Source organism: Pseudopipra pipra, chromosome 1, assembly GCF_036250125.1.
Source record: "Pseudopipra pipra isolate bDixPip1 chromosome 1, bDixPip1.hap1, whole genome shotgun sequence".
NCBI lineage: Eukaryota > Metazoa > Chordata > Aves > Passeriformes > Pipridae > Pseudopipra > Pseudopipra pipra.
The window spans coordinates 147,510,275-147,526,211 of NC_087549.1; the positions used below are offsets into that span (position 1 = coordinate 147,510,275).

Genomic DNA, 15,937 nt, shown 5'->3' on the forward strand with positions numbered 1-15,937 from the left:
ATTTATAAAGTACTTCATAAGGGAAGTCCATTTTATACCCACTTTGTAACTCAGTGAGTCATGGAAAGATGAAGTAACTTTCTCAGGGTCATACAGCATGTTACCAGCTGAAGCAGAAAAAACCCAAACCAGTCAGGGCAACCACCAAATGACACTGCTGGATCCTCTCAGGTTAGACAGCCCTCCTCCTCCCCCTTATGAAAAATTAATTACAGTGACTCTTTTCTGGTGCACTGCTTATGTAAATAAAAACGCAGCAAGCAATGAAGTTTTTCCTGCAGGCTAAAGGAGCAAGAGTCCTTCCAAAAAATATTTCATTTATTTTATTTCCTTCTAAAAACTGTTGCATACAGATTACCTAGGTCTGCAGTACTTCTTAACTTATGAAACCAAAAGTGAACAGAATTAAAATCTAATTTCACAGTCAATTTTAAAAAAAATTAATTTCCAATTTTTCTACACTGATGTAAACACACTTCAAAGATACCAGTTACAATGCCTTTGCAGATATTCCTTATCCTCCAATTGCTTTTGCATCTCAAATTGTGTTTATTGGCAAATCAACTTAGTGTCAAAGAAAAACAAATGCAAGACACTTGTTTTCATAAAAAAACAATTAAAATTGCTTTTAAAATGTAAATAAGGTCTCTACATAATACTAAAGGCTGGTGAAGAAAATTTCCTCTGAAAACCACAATACCTTTAACAGAAAAATAGCTCCAGAAATATTTTATTGAAGATAAAATATAACAGGAATTGACTTAATGAAACTGCTGTTTTACTGCTTAACCTTTTAAGACTTCACAGAAGAAAAATGGCAATTCAAAAACTCAGTTTCTGTACAAAATATGTTCATCACAATTCCTCAGCTACATGTCCTGTATGAAAAGTATTCTGCACCAAAACCAACCAGGTCTGCCACAGGGCAATCAAAAGTCACAGCAGGTTTCTGAAATCAACACAGGATAATTTTTATGTGTTTTATGTATTTGGGAAGCATAGTATACAGGTCTTTGTTTGAAAATATTTAAGGTAATATTGCAACCTAGGTTTTCTTTTGCTTATTTTGATACTTTTCAAACCATTTCAACTCGAAATCTGGGATAACTGAAATTATGAGAAAAGTTCTAGAAGCATGGACTCTTTCCATTCACAAAGCTAGAAAAAATATGAAGTGAAATTAGCCTAGTGAAGCAGCTAAGTGTCTTGTTTGTTTTCCAAGTTAGAAATGTAAGAGAAAGCAAGGTCATGCAATGCCAGTTCCATTTTTTATTTAAAAAGTGAGGGCATTGAAATGCCTGAAGTAATGATAAAAATGATTGCTGAGTTTTACAATAAATATATATTACTGCTTTTTAAGCTTAGGGATTATTTCAAATAGCCTTTTATTATATCAAATAAAATAAGGATTCTATTCATACAGGAAGAGTCAAGTAATAAAATGAAGCCTATATTCCTTAAGACAAGATGCATTCATGCCTCTCCCACTGGAGAGACTGGTTCAACAATTTTACAGTTAAACAGAATTAATTCTACTCTCAAAAATCCATTGACCTTAAGCTTTTAACAAACATTTTCAACTACAGAGTGTATTGTCAATATTTACAAATCCTTAAAATTATATTTCACTAGAACAGCTTTTATTTGCTATATTAATATTTCCTTGCAAATGTATGCTTATCCATATCAGAGAGTAAGAAACAGCTGCTACTCACAGGAAATCTCTGGGGTCCTACAGCGGGTCTTGGTTGGGCAGGAACTGGCAGCAAGGGCACTGAAACAAGAAGCACCTTTTAACACCATTTGTTTTACCTAACAGTTGTTGTTATTTCCAAAGGCAGTTGCAATAAAAAGACATGATTAAAATCTGCTACTTTTACCCTCACATGTCACAGCTCCTACAATTAACTTTAAGCAGCCATTCCCTCCCCTGTCACGTGCAACAGGGCAATTAGGATTCACCTAGTTAATTTACATAATTTAGTTCTGCATTTTCCAGAATTAAATTGCTCCTTGTTGCAGAAAGAAAAACTAGAATTGTTATTCAGCCAAAGACATCTCTTAGACAAAGCTGACAGAGAATTCCATGTTTCAAGCAGAAGGATACACGATTCATTTGCCTTCTCTACTTCATGCCACTCAACATTTCCTAGGTATCTCCCAGTCTCACCACAAAGCTACCACAACAAGCATGGACATGAGACACTAACTGGTATAAATCACTGCTCCTGAGGGTTACAATGAGGCAGGCAGCTGCAATTAACAGCACACAAAAACTATTTAACCTGGCCTTGCCACCACAGTGCTTGTATGTAACTGATCACAGAACTGGAGATCTCAGATGAAAGACTGTTATTCAACAAAGAGAAGAATTAGGAGAGCCTTTCCTGAAAAATAACTCCAAAACTAGTATTTCAGGAGGATTAGCATAGACGACTTGCCCATACAACTGCATTTCAAACACCAGTCACAAAAAAGTATGTCCCAGAACATTCACTTAATGTTATGGCACAACACAAAAAGAGCTACAGCTGAATCACCCTGGGGACTGATCTGTATTTGAATCCTCAGTACAATGACATTTCCCATTTTCCAGTGCACTTTTTATTTCCTCTCTGAGTTGTCTAAGTGGTTAAAAACACCAATGTTCCCATGTTAAACAAAAGGCCTAGAAAAGTTAAATAAAGCACTTCAGACAGCACCGAATGTGTTTGCTCATTTACTAAAATCTTTCAGTACAGTTGTTCTTTCTTCAATTTGTTTTTAGCACTTCTGAAAGTGACAGGAAAACGTTTTCCACAGTGAAACACTGACTTGTAGACAGCTACTGTGTTACACTTCAGAGCAAGAAAGACGCTAAGAAATGCAGCTAATTTGAGTGAGAAGTTGGGTGCATTTCTCAACACAGGAGTTTGCTAATATGCCTCAAAAGTCCATTTTTTCTTGGGAATTGAGGCACAAGAACTAATGCAGTAGAGGCTGTTTTCAGTTCATGTTCATGTCTGGCTTCTATCCACTTTTGCTAAGTACTTGTGGTTTGCTGGGTCAGAGAGTGATGGGGTAAACTAATTGCAGCCATCTTTCAGCAGGGGAGGACTGTGTGCAAGCTTCATATCACGTTACGCGAGAAAATGAGTTGAACGGTTTCATCTTGACTTCTAATGAACCTCTGTCCATATCAAACAGCCATGGCCACCTGGAAAAAACTGACAGGTTGCACCTGACAGACCTAGTCCTAAAACAGTTCAGGTATTACAGGTCAGGGAGGCACTGAGAAAAATAGCATACAGTGGGAAATGTAGAGAAATGTCAACTGAACAGAGCACTTGAGCCTATTTCAGTATCCTGCCTCTGGCAGTAGCATATATAGAGAGATATATTTATATATTTTTAACAAATTAATTTATTACTCATGAAAGATAGTAGTTCAAACTCTGTGCCCTTTCAATCCTTGGACACTTACTTCAGCAGCAAAGAAGTCTCAAATAAGCCCTCATTTTCTTGATGTCAAATATTCCATAGGTCTGAAAAGTATGTTTCAAAAATAATACACAGCATGTTGTAAGACACTATTTTAAGAAGATTAATTTGGCTCTTGCTGTATATGTGCTATAGCTTCCAATGCTATACCTGAAATGATGAAGAAGCACTTCCCATATTGATTACTTAGGAGAATTATAATGTGATTTATAATGTGATTTTTCCCAAGACACCAAGCAGTTTTCAAAAGGTAAACAGCACGCTGAGCTGCCATAAACTGCTCAATTTTGGCAGTGCCACAGCATCCTTGAAATAGATACTTGTGGTATAAACATTTAAGGGGAAAAAACACAGTAGCTGTTATCACAGGCTGGATCAGTATTTCACAGTCCACCTATGTACAGCCCTCCAGCATTAGTGAATTGATCATACTGAAATCTGGAGATGCATTCAGCAAAAGTTGCTACTTACAACTCAAAAGTAGTTTACAGGATAGGACACAAAGAAAAGGGAAAACTCGTTATATGACAAGTAAGGAACTAAAAGACATGGGATTCAAATGCCACAGGAGGCACAACTGAGCACTAACTGCACAGTACCTGCAGAAGGTATTCGCAGAAGCTCATGTTTTAGGGACTTGATAGACTGAGTCCTTAATCATTTATGAAGCTTCAAAGACTAAAAATAGTACAAATTCATTTGAAACAAAACTGACTTGAAAGTAACTATTTTTTTGAACCAAGATTCAAGGCTGGGCAAGGAGATGGTGGCCACAGTAAGAGATATGCCTTTGAAACATCAAAGGAATAAGCCAATGATAGGATTCTTCAAGAGTGCTTCTACTTCCTTTCAGGCTGAAGCAGCTGTCTACTAGAGCTGTTATATATGGTATTTTATTCACATGAAAATTTCATAACAATTTACAGGAGGTTTGAGTCTATTTTAGAAAATACTGATATACTCGATGTGCTTCAAGACTAACTCAAACCAAAAAGATGGTGAAAAAGTGTATTTCTATGATCTGCAGCTGGGAAAAGTGTCCCTGGAGCTGACAATTAGAAGTATGTTAGCTTAATCCTGCCATAAAATTAGAGAGGAAAAAATGCCAGTCTACACTAAAACATGACAGCACACCATTAAAATTACCAGAACCTAAATGTGCATATCATGCACTTCCAGACATGGCATTTTTAGCTTCCAGGCATAATGTTCTCAAAAACAGAATCCCAATAAACTTTGCACCTATCTGACTGTATCCTCCAATGTGTAAAAACCTTCATGTATCTGGAAATATGTTCAGTCAAGAACAGGTAGGCCATCATCAGGAACATGAAGTCAATCTGATCTTTCATAGTTCCTGTTACCCTGAAATAAATGATGCTGTAAGTGAGACACATCCTTATGTTGTCAACCATCAGTCTCTGCCTACTGGGGCTTCAAGCAGATAGATTAAATGGAGGAACACTTTTTAAGAGGAAGTTTAGAATGGCATTCTCTACACTGGAATTTCTATCTACCATTTGCCTGCAGTGACTGCTTAAAAGTTCATTTTAATATGCAAATAACATTGAAGATTTCAGAATTATCCTCATCTACCTGTAGAAGGCTCCTAATTTCAAACACATTTTCCTTAGGTGTGCAAATGCATACAAATGTATAACTGTACTGCTGCAGACTAAGAGACTAAGATGACCACTACTCTCAGTCACTGCAGAAGACTCAGCTTCCAATACACGCTCTCTAATCAAGAAGATTAAATTTCTACAGTGAAATGAGGATCTGCAAGTGAAGACTGAAAAATAGACTATGTTCAAGATAAAGCAAGACACCTGCAACAGCCACAGTACCACAGACATAGTGGGAAGGTTGAGACACGCCTGAAGCTGCCCAGTAATGTAAAAAAAATCTCAGATAAAAGAAAGAAAATACACAGGTATACTTTTGACATTAGTGAAAAGCACAAGTCCTCAACAGCCATTCCCAGCATTAGGAGGACACTTGCTCAGCTAGATACAGAAGATTTGTTGACTGTTTCACAGGGAGACAGAAGAATAGTCTAAAAGCAATTTTTGCTTCTCACAAAACAGTAACTTCTACTTTGGGAACGTTAGGAAAATGCACAGAAGGCATAAATCCAAGAGCAAAGGATCTTTTGGAGTGATTCCAGATAATCTGTCTTGATGCATAATTTTGTGGAAAGCACCACAGGGAAAAGCAAAATAAGCTCTACAACACAGCTACTACACAGCCATCTGTGAGAAGCCTAATAGATCCCCATATACTGGCAATATCCTACCCTGCCAAGTTCCTACTTTTCATTGGTTAAATAAATGAAGCAAAGATAGCACTGGCTTGGAGTTCTGCTGATTTGAAGGAGCAAAAATACAGAAAACCTAATGGTAAATATGTATAAATATGTATATATCTAATATGTATACATTAGATTACTTTATCTAATCCCAACAAAATCACAAATCAGAGCTATGCAGGAGTCATTTTTTATCCTCTTAGGGATTAAACACTTCCTAAATAAGAAGTAACGTTACCAGCTTTGCTGAAAGCTACCCTAAGAAGTGTAGCCCACAGAGTGTTTGTGTTAACTTACAAAAAAAAATGTACTTGCAGGCTATGAATCAAATAATTACCAATCTGGCCCTGAAAGGAGAACTGAGGAATGTATCTTGTCAAGGAAGGACAGCAAACTGGTACCTTTCACAGAGCAATTACAGCACAAGTAGTGCCTCAGTACCCTCTCACTGAAACAGGTGGGTGGTCATTCTGTGAATGCTTGGCTGAAGCTGGAATGAAGTGGGAAATTACAAACTGCAGTACTTACCTAGTTTTGAGAACTGACATCTATTATTTTTAAAAAGCACATTCTCTTTCCAGCTTCCATTTTTACTGCTCTTGACAGGCTTTACATTAGAGCAACAAACATAACAGCTGAAAAGGCTTTGCTATTTTAGTTGGTGACAGTCCAACAACATTACGTCTTACTTCAGGCAAAACATTTGTTTCCAGCTTAAAGAAAACAACAGCAGCCTGAAGCACATTTCCATGCAGTGATAAACAAACAAACTGTTGCATCTCCGGCAAAGAATAAGATGAGTCATTCTTGCATGACTGGAAAGGTGCTCAGAAAGCTCACCTTGTACAGGCGTCACTACTGTCCCCTTGAAATGTGGATTTATGTGTATGTTCTTCGGTTGCTGAGGTGTCACTGGAGGTGGAGTCATCATGATTCGAGGCGTTTCTATCGGAGGGGGCATATGTAGCCCTGGAGGAGGAGAAGAATGATGCTGATGCTGTAAAGGAAGCAGAGATTGTAACTGTTGCTGCTGCTGCTGCTGTTGTTGTTGCTGCTGCTGTTGCTGTTGTTGTTGTTGCTGTTGTTGCTGCTGGAACAGACTCATAACAGGTTGCTGGTGTGTTGGAATTAACCTCTGTGAATGAGTCTAAAGTCAGACAAAAGAACAAAGTCACCAGGCTTTGAAGTAAAAATATCCTGACATAAATGAGCACAAAACCAAGACACCTTTGGAGAACAATTAAGGCCAATTGTGAACAGAAAAATTTCTTTCCCTTTATTAACTGGAACTGTTTAGAACTATCAGCACGGAAAAGCAAAGGAGCAATCGAAGACATTCATGTGAAGGAGAGCAGAGAGCAAGGAAGCACAGAGGGCATGCAGACAGACTCAATTATTTTTATCAGTGAAACTGCCTAGTTTCATATGGTAGCATTCTGCATGTTACTGGAAACTCATCAACTGCAATAAGGTACATGTGAAGATCACTGGAAATCTGAGTCCAGGTATCAGAACAAATCCACTAACTTTTGTCTCACATACAGAAGAGCATGAGACAACAGACCTAGCACTAGCAAAAAAAGTCAAAATACAAATTAAGCTAGATTCTTCAGTTATCAGTGCAGCAAACCTATCCATACTGCTTGAAGAAAAAACTACTTTAAAGACACCTTTCAAAGGTACCTTTCCTAGCACGGAAGGAAGTCTCTTGCTGCTCAACAAATGGCCAAAATCAGTTCTAATAAAAAAAAATATGTTTCTTTTCAGAGACATTCTTCTGCCTCTGAACTCACTGACACCAGATATTAGTACTATCCAGTAACTTCCAAAGGGTAGTGAAGAGAGTCCCAAAGAGGCAACCTTTTAGCAACAAAGATGTCACACATTTTTTTTAGCAGCCATATACATAAAAAGCAAAACAGCTACATAGTATACACAAGAAGATACTGTGACAAGCACAAAAATGTTTACAACATTTAAAATCAAAATAGCTAGCAAAGACTGCAGCAAACCAGAAAAGTAAATTATTCAACCTTCACTGTTTTAAAAGCATGAAACATTCTACTGCAGGGCTCTCAACCGCTGAGATAACACCGACTCCTGCCAGTGACCAGCACTTAGTTACTGCTGCTGGAAAAAATCACCTCTGTTTAATACAGACGACCTTGTCCTGCAAAGACACACACAGGCCTTGTTCTACAATCTCAGTTACCAGTACATTTTATGCAAGTGAACAAAAATAAGTGTGGGCTACCTCTTGATCCCACATTTGCTGGAGCTGTTGGGGTTTTTTTGGATGGAAAAAGTCTTTTAGATTGTGACACAAAGCACAGGGGAAGAAAAGCAGCAACAAAGTTTAACTTCATCTGAAACCCCAAATAATAATTTATCTACTAGGGAAGTAATGATACCTTCCTAGGGTTTTATTTACCTCCATGGCTGACAGGCAAACAGATTTTTTTATTTTTTTAAGAAGTGTCACCAAAAACATTTCTTGCACAAAAACCAAGAAATATTTTACAGAATAATCTTTTTTAAACTACATTACTATTACAGAACATGTTTCCATGTCACAGGTAGAGGACTTCTCAGAGGAATTAAGTTATTCCTCCGTTCTCAGGCAAATCAGCAGGTTAAGTCTGACTGTGTCGTATGAGTCAAAATGCACTTCACATTTGGAAGCACATACTTCACAATCATCAAGTTACACAAAGCCATCCTGCCTAACAGAGAGCAAAAGGTCTACACTGGAACACATATTCCACCTTTGCAAAAATTCACGGTTTAGAATGCATTTCTCCATAACTTCCTGAAAGGACGTTCAAAGAACACTAAGGATTAAAAGGTACCATTGTTGATGGCTGGTTTGGCAGCAGTGCAGGCCTGTGATCCTTCATTCTTCCCCTATCATTATTGTCTCTCCTTTGTTCTCCCATTCCGTGGCACATAATGGAGCCTCCTCTTCGCCCTCCTCTCCTGGAGCCGTATCGTCCCTGTTTAAGCTGCCTTTCCCTCTCTTCAAACTCACGTAATGCTGCTTGGGCTTCTGCAGAAAGCTCTGTTAAGAGACAAAGGGGAAAAATATTTTAGCTTTGCACTGAAAAGAAGGAAAATACAATGAAAAGAACATTACTAGAACTATAGAAGGATCCCTGCACTAGGATAAAATTTGCAGGCACTTTGATCTCCTTTAGGTGGCATGTTAACATTTCATTACAGACATCTCTAAAAGGAAAAAGCACAGATATTAGTGTCTTTTGCACAGGCAAAAAGCAGCAGATAAATGAAACAAACATGAACAAAGAGGTTTGGTTGTTTTGTTTTTTAAGATGGTATTGAAGTTTGCCTTCTGCTGTAAGAGGTGGCTGTGGCTTCTCTCAAAGTTTTATTGCCTTAAGCATCTCACTTATCTGCCAAAATGTCAGGTAGGACAATGAACCTCCAGTAAACTTTACCGTAAAGGATCTGTTGAGTCTTACATATAAACAGATTTTATCCACCAAACTCTTCTGCACATTGGCCTGTTCCAAAGAAGCACTTTCTGATGGCTGAAGTGAGTTTCCAGTATGTAAGTAATTATTATTTATTTTATTGTATGTGGTTTAAGACCCAGCTGTACTTCACAAGTGAGCACAAATTAAAATCTGTACTCAGTTCAAGACAAACACATGGCTGCTGATAACACCCACCCAACTCACATCACAGGTAAACACCAGAGAAGAGAGGGTACTCAACAAAGACTGACAAATTTCCTTGAAATCTTGGACAATGCTGACAGAATATTAAGAGAAAAACTATTCAGTAACAGACCCAAGTAATGAAATTACTTGAAAATGCCGAGAAAGTCTACGACAGACTTCAGGAAACACACCATGGCAGTATGAGCAGTGCCACTCACCAGGCTTGAATCACCTAAACAGGATAATAAACTTTACCTCAAACATGCAGTTGAGTCTTTTGCCATTTGCCAGTCAGATCCCCTGTTACCTCTGATATTGACTTCTCCCTCTAACAAGACAAAATTAAACTACTCTAAAAGAAACAAACTCCTGACAAATAAAAACATATTTTGAATTAATATAACATATACTTGGCACTACTACACATAGTGGTTGCAATATTTGAATATCAGAATAAAAATAATTTGTATGTGGCAGCTGAGACATTAGTGCTGCATCTCCACTAGATATACACCAAGAACATATAGCTAAGGCAATTAGAAAACTCTTACAGTTTCCTGCGAGTCTAAAAGCCAAAGCTACTTAAACCACCCTCTTAAACATCTTCATAAGTAATCTCCATTAGTCTTTGAAGTTGAGGATTGACAGAAGGGCAGAGAAGGGTGAGCGCTGTGCATTCCCACTGCGGTCGTTGTTCTTACTTGGCTACAAAAACTACCTGCATGACTGAGCTGCAAAGACTGTAAATTTGCATGTCCCAGTTTTCAGAAGTATTCAGCACCTCCACAAAGCAGTGGCTTTTTAAAGGAAAAGTTCAGAACTTGCTGATGGCCTGTAAGAACACAGCAAACTTCTAAAAGCTCAGGATCTGCCATAGAGTTTCCTATTTCATTTTTTCGTGTTGGTGATGACACAAGTTTCTCTTTGTCCTTTCCTCTCCTCTCTGACACCACAATTAAATGGCATAAAGCCTTAGCAGATACTCTTATGAAACACTACCTCTGCCCTCAAGGCACATGCCTCGAGACATCAGCAGAGCCCAAGACAATCAGGCTTTATCAGAAACATCTCACAACATGCTTCAGAAAGAGGCAAGGAACCACAGTCCCTCAAATCTTAGTATGGTATTATATGTGCACACTATGGATTTCTGAGGAAAATTAAAACAAATGTACTCTTATCTAAAGCAATCAAAAGCATCAGACGCAACTAAAACAACCACCTTAGCCATCTTTGGCTGTCAGGGATAAAAAAGCCAGTTTGGTGGGAAAAATACAGCTCTAATTTCAAGCCTCCTTTCTCTCCACACCTGCAGCAAGTTCTGTTTCTTCAGAGGTCTACAAGCATGAAAGAGCAAATGCGGGCTTTGACTTGGTCTGCCAGAAAGATGGATCACTAGTTCCCACATAGGTAGGGGAGGAAATAGTGTCACTATGTTGCAAAGGAGTAACACTCCTCCCTTTAAACTCAGCAGAGCATACTGGATGTGCTGCTAGTTGGACAGTCGGTTTTTTTCCTCAGGAATAGTTCAGGTAGGACAATTTCTCTGCCATCTTCCATACTAGAACCCTGAACTCAGCAAGGCTGTAGTCCAGAAAACAAAGTTCAGTCAGTTCCACAAGTACCTACCACCGACAGTCATGACAGATGATAAGAAGCAACTTCCTGTTATATAGAAGTCACATGTGAGGAAAGTAGTTTTTAATGAACTTGGGAATAGAGCTACACTTCCTAAAAGGCAATATTATGGCCAAGTCTCTCAGCCTCTTGAGCACATATTGAAGAACACTGAATACAAACAACTTCAGAAGAAAGAACTGGCTGCTCTAAACAAAATTACTTCAGAGCACTGTGCTGATTAACCTTAGGGAAGGGATGACGGTATCCATGCAAAGGTCTTTGATGTGCTTTTCACTCTCTTTAAAATGAATAAATCGTTTTCCTCCTCACTTTACACAAAACTTCTCAAAGTTTAAAGGCCATGTCCTTAAAGGCAGAGTCCACGTGTTCAGTTTTTCAGTCAAGAAAGTGAACATGTGTGTAACACTAACCTTGGAAAAAACATCCCAACCCAAATAAAAACCCTCAGGAATTCACTGCAGCAAACATCATTGCATTCATACCACATCTATGACCACAGAAGTACAATATAACCATCTGATTTTTTAAAAAAAGAGATTACATCAACATCAAACATACTTCCCTCACAGCATGCCATTAAGGCAACAGTGTCCTATAATTTCACTTAGACACACAAGTGCAGGTTCAGAACCACAAAAGTCAACACTCATGCCACGAACACCTCAAGTGCTGTATATAGATATACAATCACCACACAGCAAAATATAGTCAGTTCAATTATTAGCTGGGCTGCATGTTGTATTTGAGAGCACTGTGCCACAAATACAGAGATCAAGGAGAGAAGATAACATGGAAGATGGTTTTGCACAGAGGAAGAAAAGAAGAGTCCCTGTCTTCCCTGAGAGCAAGATCACACTGCTAACTAGAAATGAAGTGACGAGCAGAGGAAGAAGAGATTGGCTTTCCCTAAAGGGTTTCTCCCTGGCTAAAACCTTGTGTAAAATGTGGCAAAAGCACCCTGGGCCCAGTTGGATGGTGCCAGGCTCCCTGCACAGCATGTGCAGGCTGGGGCAGCTCTGGCTCCTGCCTGCACCCACCCTGAGCACACACCTCTGCAGCTACTTCTGCCTCCCGCTGCTCCCTGAGCACAACAGCACTGCAAACCCACAGATCCGAAAATCCCACAATCTGTATTATCCTGGGTAAGGCAGAGATTTTCAACACCAATCACATTCTCGAACAGCTATAAATATATAAATTCATTTACATATATATGCAGCATGTTGTAACTTTTTTCTCCTTATCACCCAGATCTCCAAATTGCCTACACTCTGTGCTTCTGCAACAGGACAAGAGTGAAACCACTCAGTTTAATTTCCTAGTCATGCCTGAAATCTCAGCCACTAGTCATCAGAGTGAACATAAGCCAACTAAGCAGGGCATAACAAAAAGTACTGCCACGTCCAATTAACCTTTGTTAGCACTTTGCAAATGGTTCTGAATAAGTGTAAGGGTTTGGTTTGATTTTTTCTTAAATTAGATACAGAGGGGATACTTTAGTTCGGTGATACCAAAGACATTTTTTCCCTTTACATTCCTTAACAGGTAACTAAATCCAGAGAATAATGGCAATTTCCACTCTGGGAAGACTTCAACTACATGCACTGAAAGAAGTTACATATTTCTTATCAAAGATGACAAACTTGGTATCACTAGAAATCAACGGCATAGCTGTCCTACAGTACCCCTCCTTTGGACTTTACAAAACCACTATTTACATTAGCTTGGATAAAGAAATGTTTAGGAAAGATCTCAGCTAAATTCATGAGAACACTTTATATTTTTACATCTGTTTTACTGGCACACACTTAGTCTCATCTTGACTGTACAGTTCTCACACACACAGTTAATGCCGTGAATCAGCAATTATTTTTCTGGTGTCTCTAAGTGTCAAGATTAATTTCACTATCGCTGGTAATAAAATGGTTTCAAATGACATCTTTAATCAGTAAGTAAGAATGCACTCCTCCAATAGAGACAAGCTGTCACAAAAGGTCACCAAAATGTGACAGGATGGAAATTACGTTTGTAACTTCAACTGAAATGTTAATTCCTCTTTAAGTGTTTTCTGAACTATGTTCATATTTTAGAGTAAGGAGATGTAGGTCTGCAATAAAATTTCATTTTTAAACTACAGCATCTGTAAAAATTTGCTCTATAATCTCAAAAGGAAGTAGATACTTATATGCAAACAAGAATCTTTTATGGTTTAACTTTCTACCACATGGTCAATCATCTGGTCTCTTTAACAACAAATTAACAAGAAAAGCTAGTATGAATAGAAACCATTTCACAACAGCAAGATTGTATTTTTGCCAAATACTAGTTTCAGAACAACCTCTTTATAGAATCATCCACCTTTGCTTCATCTCTTCCTTATATCTCAGAGCTACACCCCAAATCACTTAAAATTACATTTAAAAATAAGTCTAATTCAAACCATTCTTCTTTTAACCTGTAGTGGAGCTTGACTGTTTTCTCCTCACTGGCTGGTATTTTTAGATTAAACTGAAGAATAAATCCACAGATACACAAATGCCCATGCAATTGTCATTTACCTTGCAATTATGTGCAGAAATTTAGTTATTCTAGAGCGCTCTTGCTTTTACAATACTCTGTTTTGTAAAGCCATCAACACCTTTTGTACAAACAAGATGTAGTCTGTATGTGGTACGTAAACACATGGTCTTATGGTTGTAAACACATTTGGAACTTACCTCAGCTAAAATACTCCCTGCCCGAATAGACCACTCTGTGCCTCTACAGGGTTCCCTTCAGTCTTACTCTAATCAGAATCAATTCCTGATTGTTAAAACAATGCTGAATAAAGGCCCTAATACATGCTTTGCCTTACATTGCAAGTAAAAGCAGCTATTTGCTAAATATGAACAACAGAGGAGAAATACCTTTGATTCAAAATCAAGCACTGACATCTCTCACAGCATGACACAGAATACCACTGTGAAGGTCTAGTTCAGCCTCCTCTGCAGCTGGTTCCTTACTGCTCACGAACAAGTCCTCTTAGCCACAACACCTCTTTACAGAATTAAGGCTTCTCAATTTTTGCAGGCATAGTAAAAGCCCAAATCCCTTGCATTCAGATTAAAGAATTAGTAGGCTATACAATTCATGAGAAAAATGCTTAGAAACTAGCATCCTTTGCAAAGCAAAGCTTTTAAGGTAAGAGGAAAATTTCATCAGGGTGAGTTCTAGTACTCTAGTATCTGCTCTGGGAATGCAATTCCAAAATGCCCTGCTGTGCAAAGACACTGACTCATCTGTAAAGAAAGCAGAAGCACCCAGCTTCTAAGTTCAGGCTGCATGGCACCCTCTTAAAGGATTCTGGGTGAAGAATCCATCCCTACAGTCTGCCAAAACTTGAAAGTATCATAACACACATCTTCTCCCAGTTGTATCTGACAATTAGGCAACAGTACCTGACAATTTGCCTTCATTACCAGTTCACCTCTCTTGTGTATCTTGATTCTCTTCAAAAGATCAGGGCTTTTTTTCCATAGTTTGAATTGATATTTTGGTTCAGTAGCAAAACTATGAGAATGGTACATCTTTCTGGAAGCAAAACTTAATTTCTGCCCATCTTCCTAATACCTTAATTTTAATTTTACTTATTATTTATTATTATTGCCACCACTCTAAGTCCAATATGAAGAGGTTATCCCCAGTGGGGCGGGCACAACACCAGTACTATACACCTGAATACCCAAAGCACATGAGAGATCTTTAGTTAACTCTCAAAGCCATAAAACAAAGTGATTTTATCTATAGACTAAAACAGAGCAACTGCAAGAAAGCTCCAAATCTACTGATTTGAAGTAGCAGTGGCAAATTCATTAGATACATTAAGCAGTGTTCCTAGAAACAAACACACTCATGTTTTGTTACTCAAATAGGAAGAAATTATACCCTTTTAGACACTGCCTAAATAATTAAGGGGCTTTAAGAGATCCAGATTGTTTCACATTAGAAAAGCTGAATCCAGAAAAAAAGGGTTTCCGTGTTTTCTAACACACTCCCCAACAAGTTACATTTTCTCTAGGCCAATCCAAGAGCAGGAACACAACAGGTTCAGAGCATGCTTATATTCCTGGGGGAAAACAGCAAACATGTAGGTATTTCACAACAGAACACAAGTAAGAAGATTTGTTTTATCAGCTGAAAATCACCCAAAGAAATTCCTTAAAATGTATTCCAGCACAATACACAGTGAAGCACAGATCAGAGAGCTGCTGCTTGAAGACAGGAAAGCTTTTCAAGACACCACAGAGGTCCCAGTGAACAAATATAACAATGATTTTCAAAACACGATATGTTTAAACATTATTCCTAAGGAGACAGACACCACATGCACTACAAGACACAACATATGGCTTTGGACAATTTGGATATAAGCCACTCTAAGTCAAAAGGTGACTGTTCTACCTTTTGCCATTAAACTTTCAGAAAAGTTTTCCCAAGCCTGTCTTTTACTTTCATTTGTTACAGCTCTGCAAACCAGTCCATTGCCACAAAACCTCACCCAAAGTTTCTGGAATGTTTCTCCTTTCTCTTGTCACATCTGAGAGCCTAATTATTGTTCCTTCTTTCCGTTCCGTTTTGAAACGTAATCGTCCGGACTCTTCATCATCATCCTCCTCTTCATCAGATTCTTCTTTTGTTTCCTCTTGAAGTTCCAGAGATCCAATCGCTGCCTAAATCACAAAATACAGAGGACACACAACATGAAAAATCTATTTTCTCGTGATCAGCGTCAAAAGGCAAATCTTTATTTAAAGGCCCCTTTGAACAAATTTTGCTGGCATTACACTTT

General features: G+C 38.3%; 1 protein-coding gene across 6 annotated transcripts in view; it reads right to left on the reverse strand.

Moving 5' to 3' along the window:
• RBM33 (RNA binding motif protein 33) overlaps positions 1-15,937 on the reverse strand; it is a 103,698-nt gene that overhangs the window by 58,648 nt on the left and 29,113 nt on the right. For 5 of the 6 annotated variants that reach the window (XR_010425511.1, XM_064638253.1, XM_064638229.1 and 2 more), the window contains exons 7-10: positions 15,647-15,818; positions 8,638-8,846; positions 6,629-6,935; positions 1,716-1,774 (exon numbers count right to left, since the gene is read on the reverse strand). Coding sequence is in view for 5 of the 6 variants with exons in the window: in XM_064638253.1 (XP_064494323.1) it covers positions 1,716-1,774; positions 6,629-6,935; positions 8,638-8,846; positions 15,647-15,818 (747 nt within the window). In the remaining variant the exon portion in view is untranslated. The remainder of the gene's footprint in view (positions 1-1,715; positions 1,775-6,628; positions 6,936-8,637; positions 8,847-15,646; positions 15,819-15,937) is intronic. The other variant, XM_064638243.1, reaches the window with a different exon arrangement.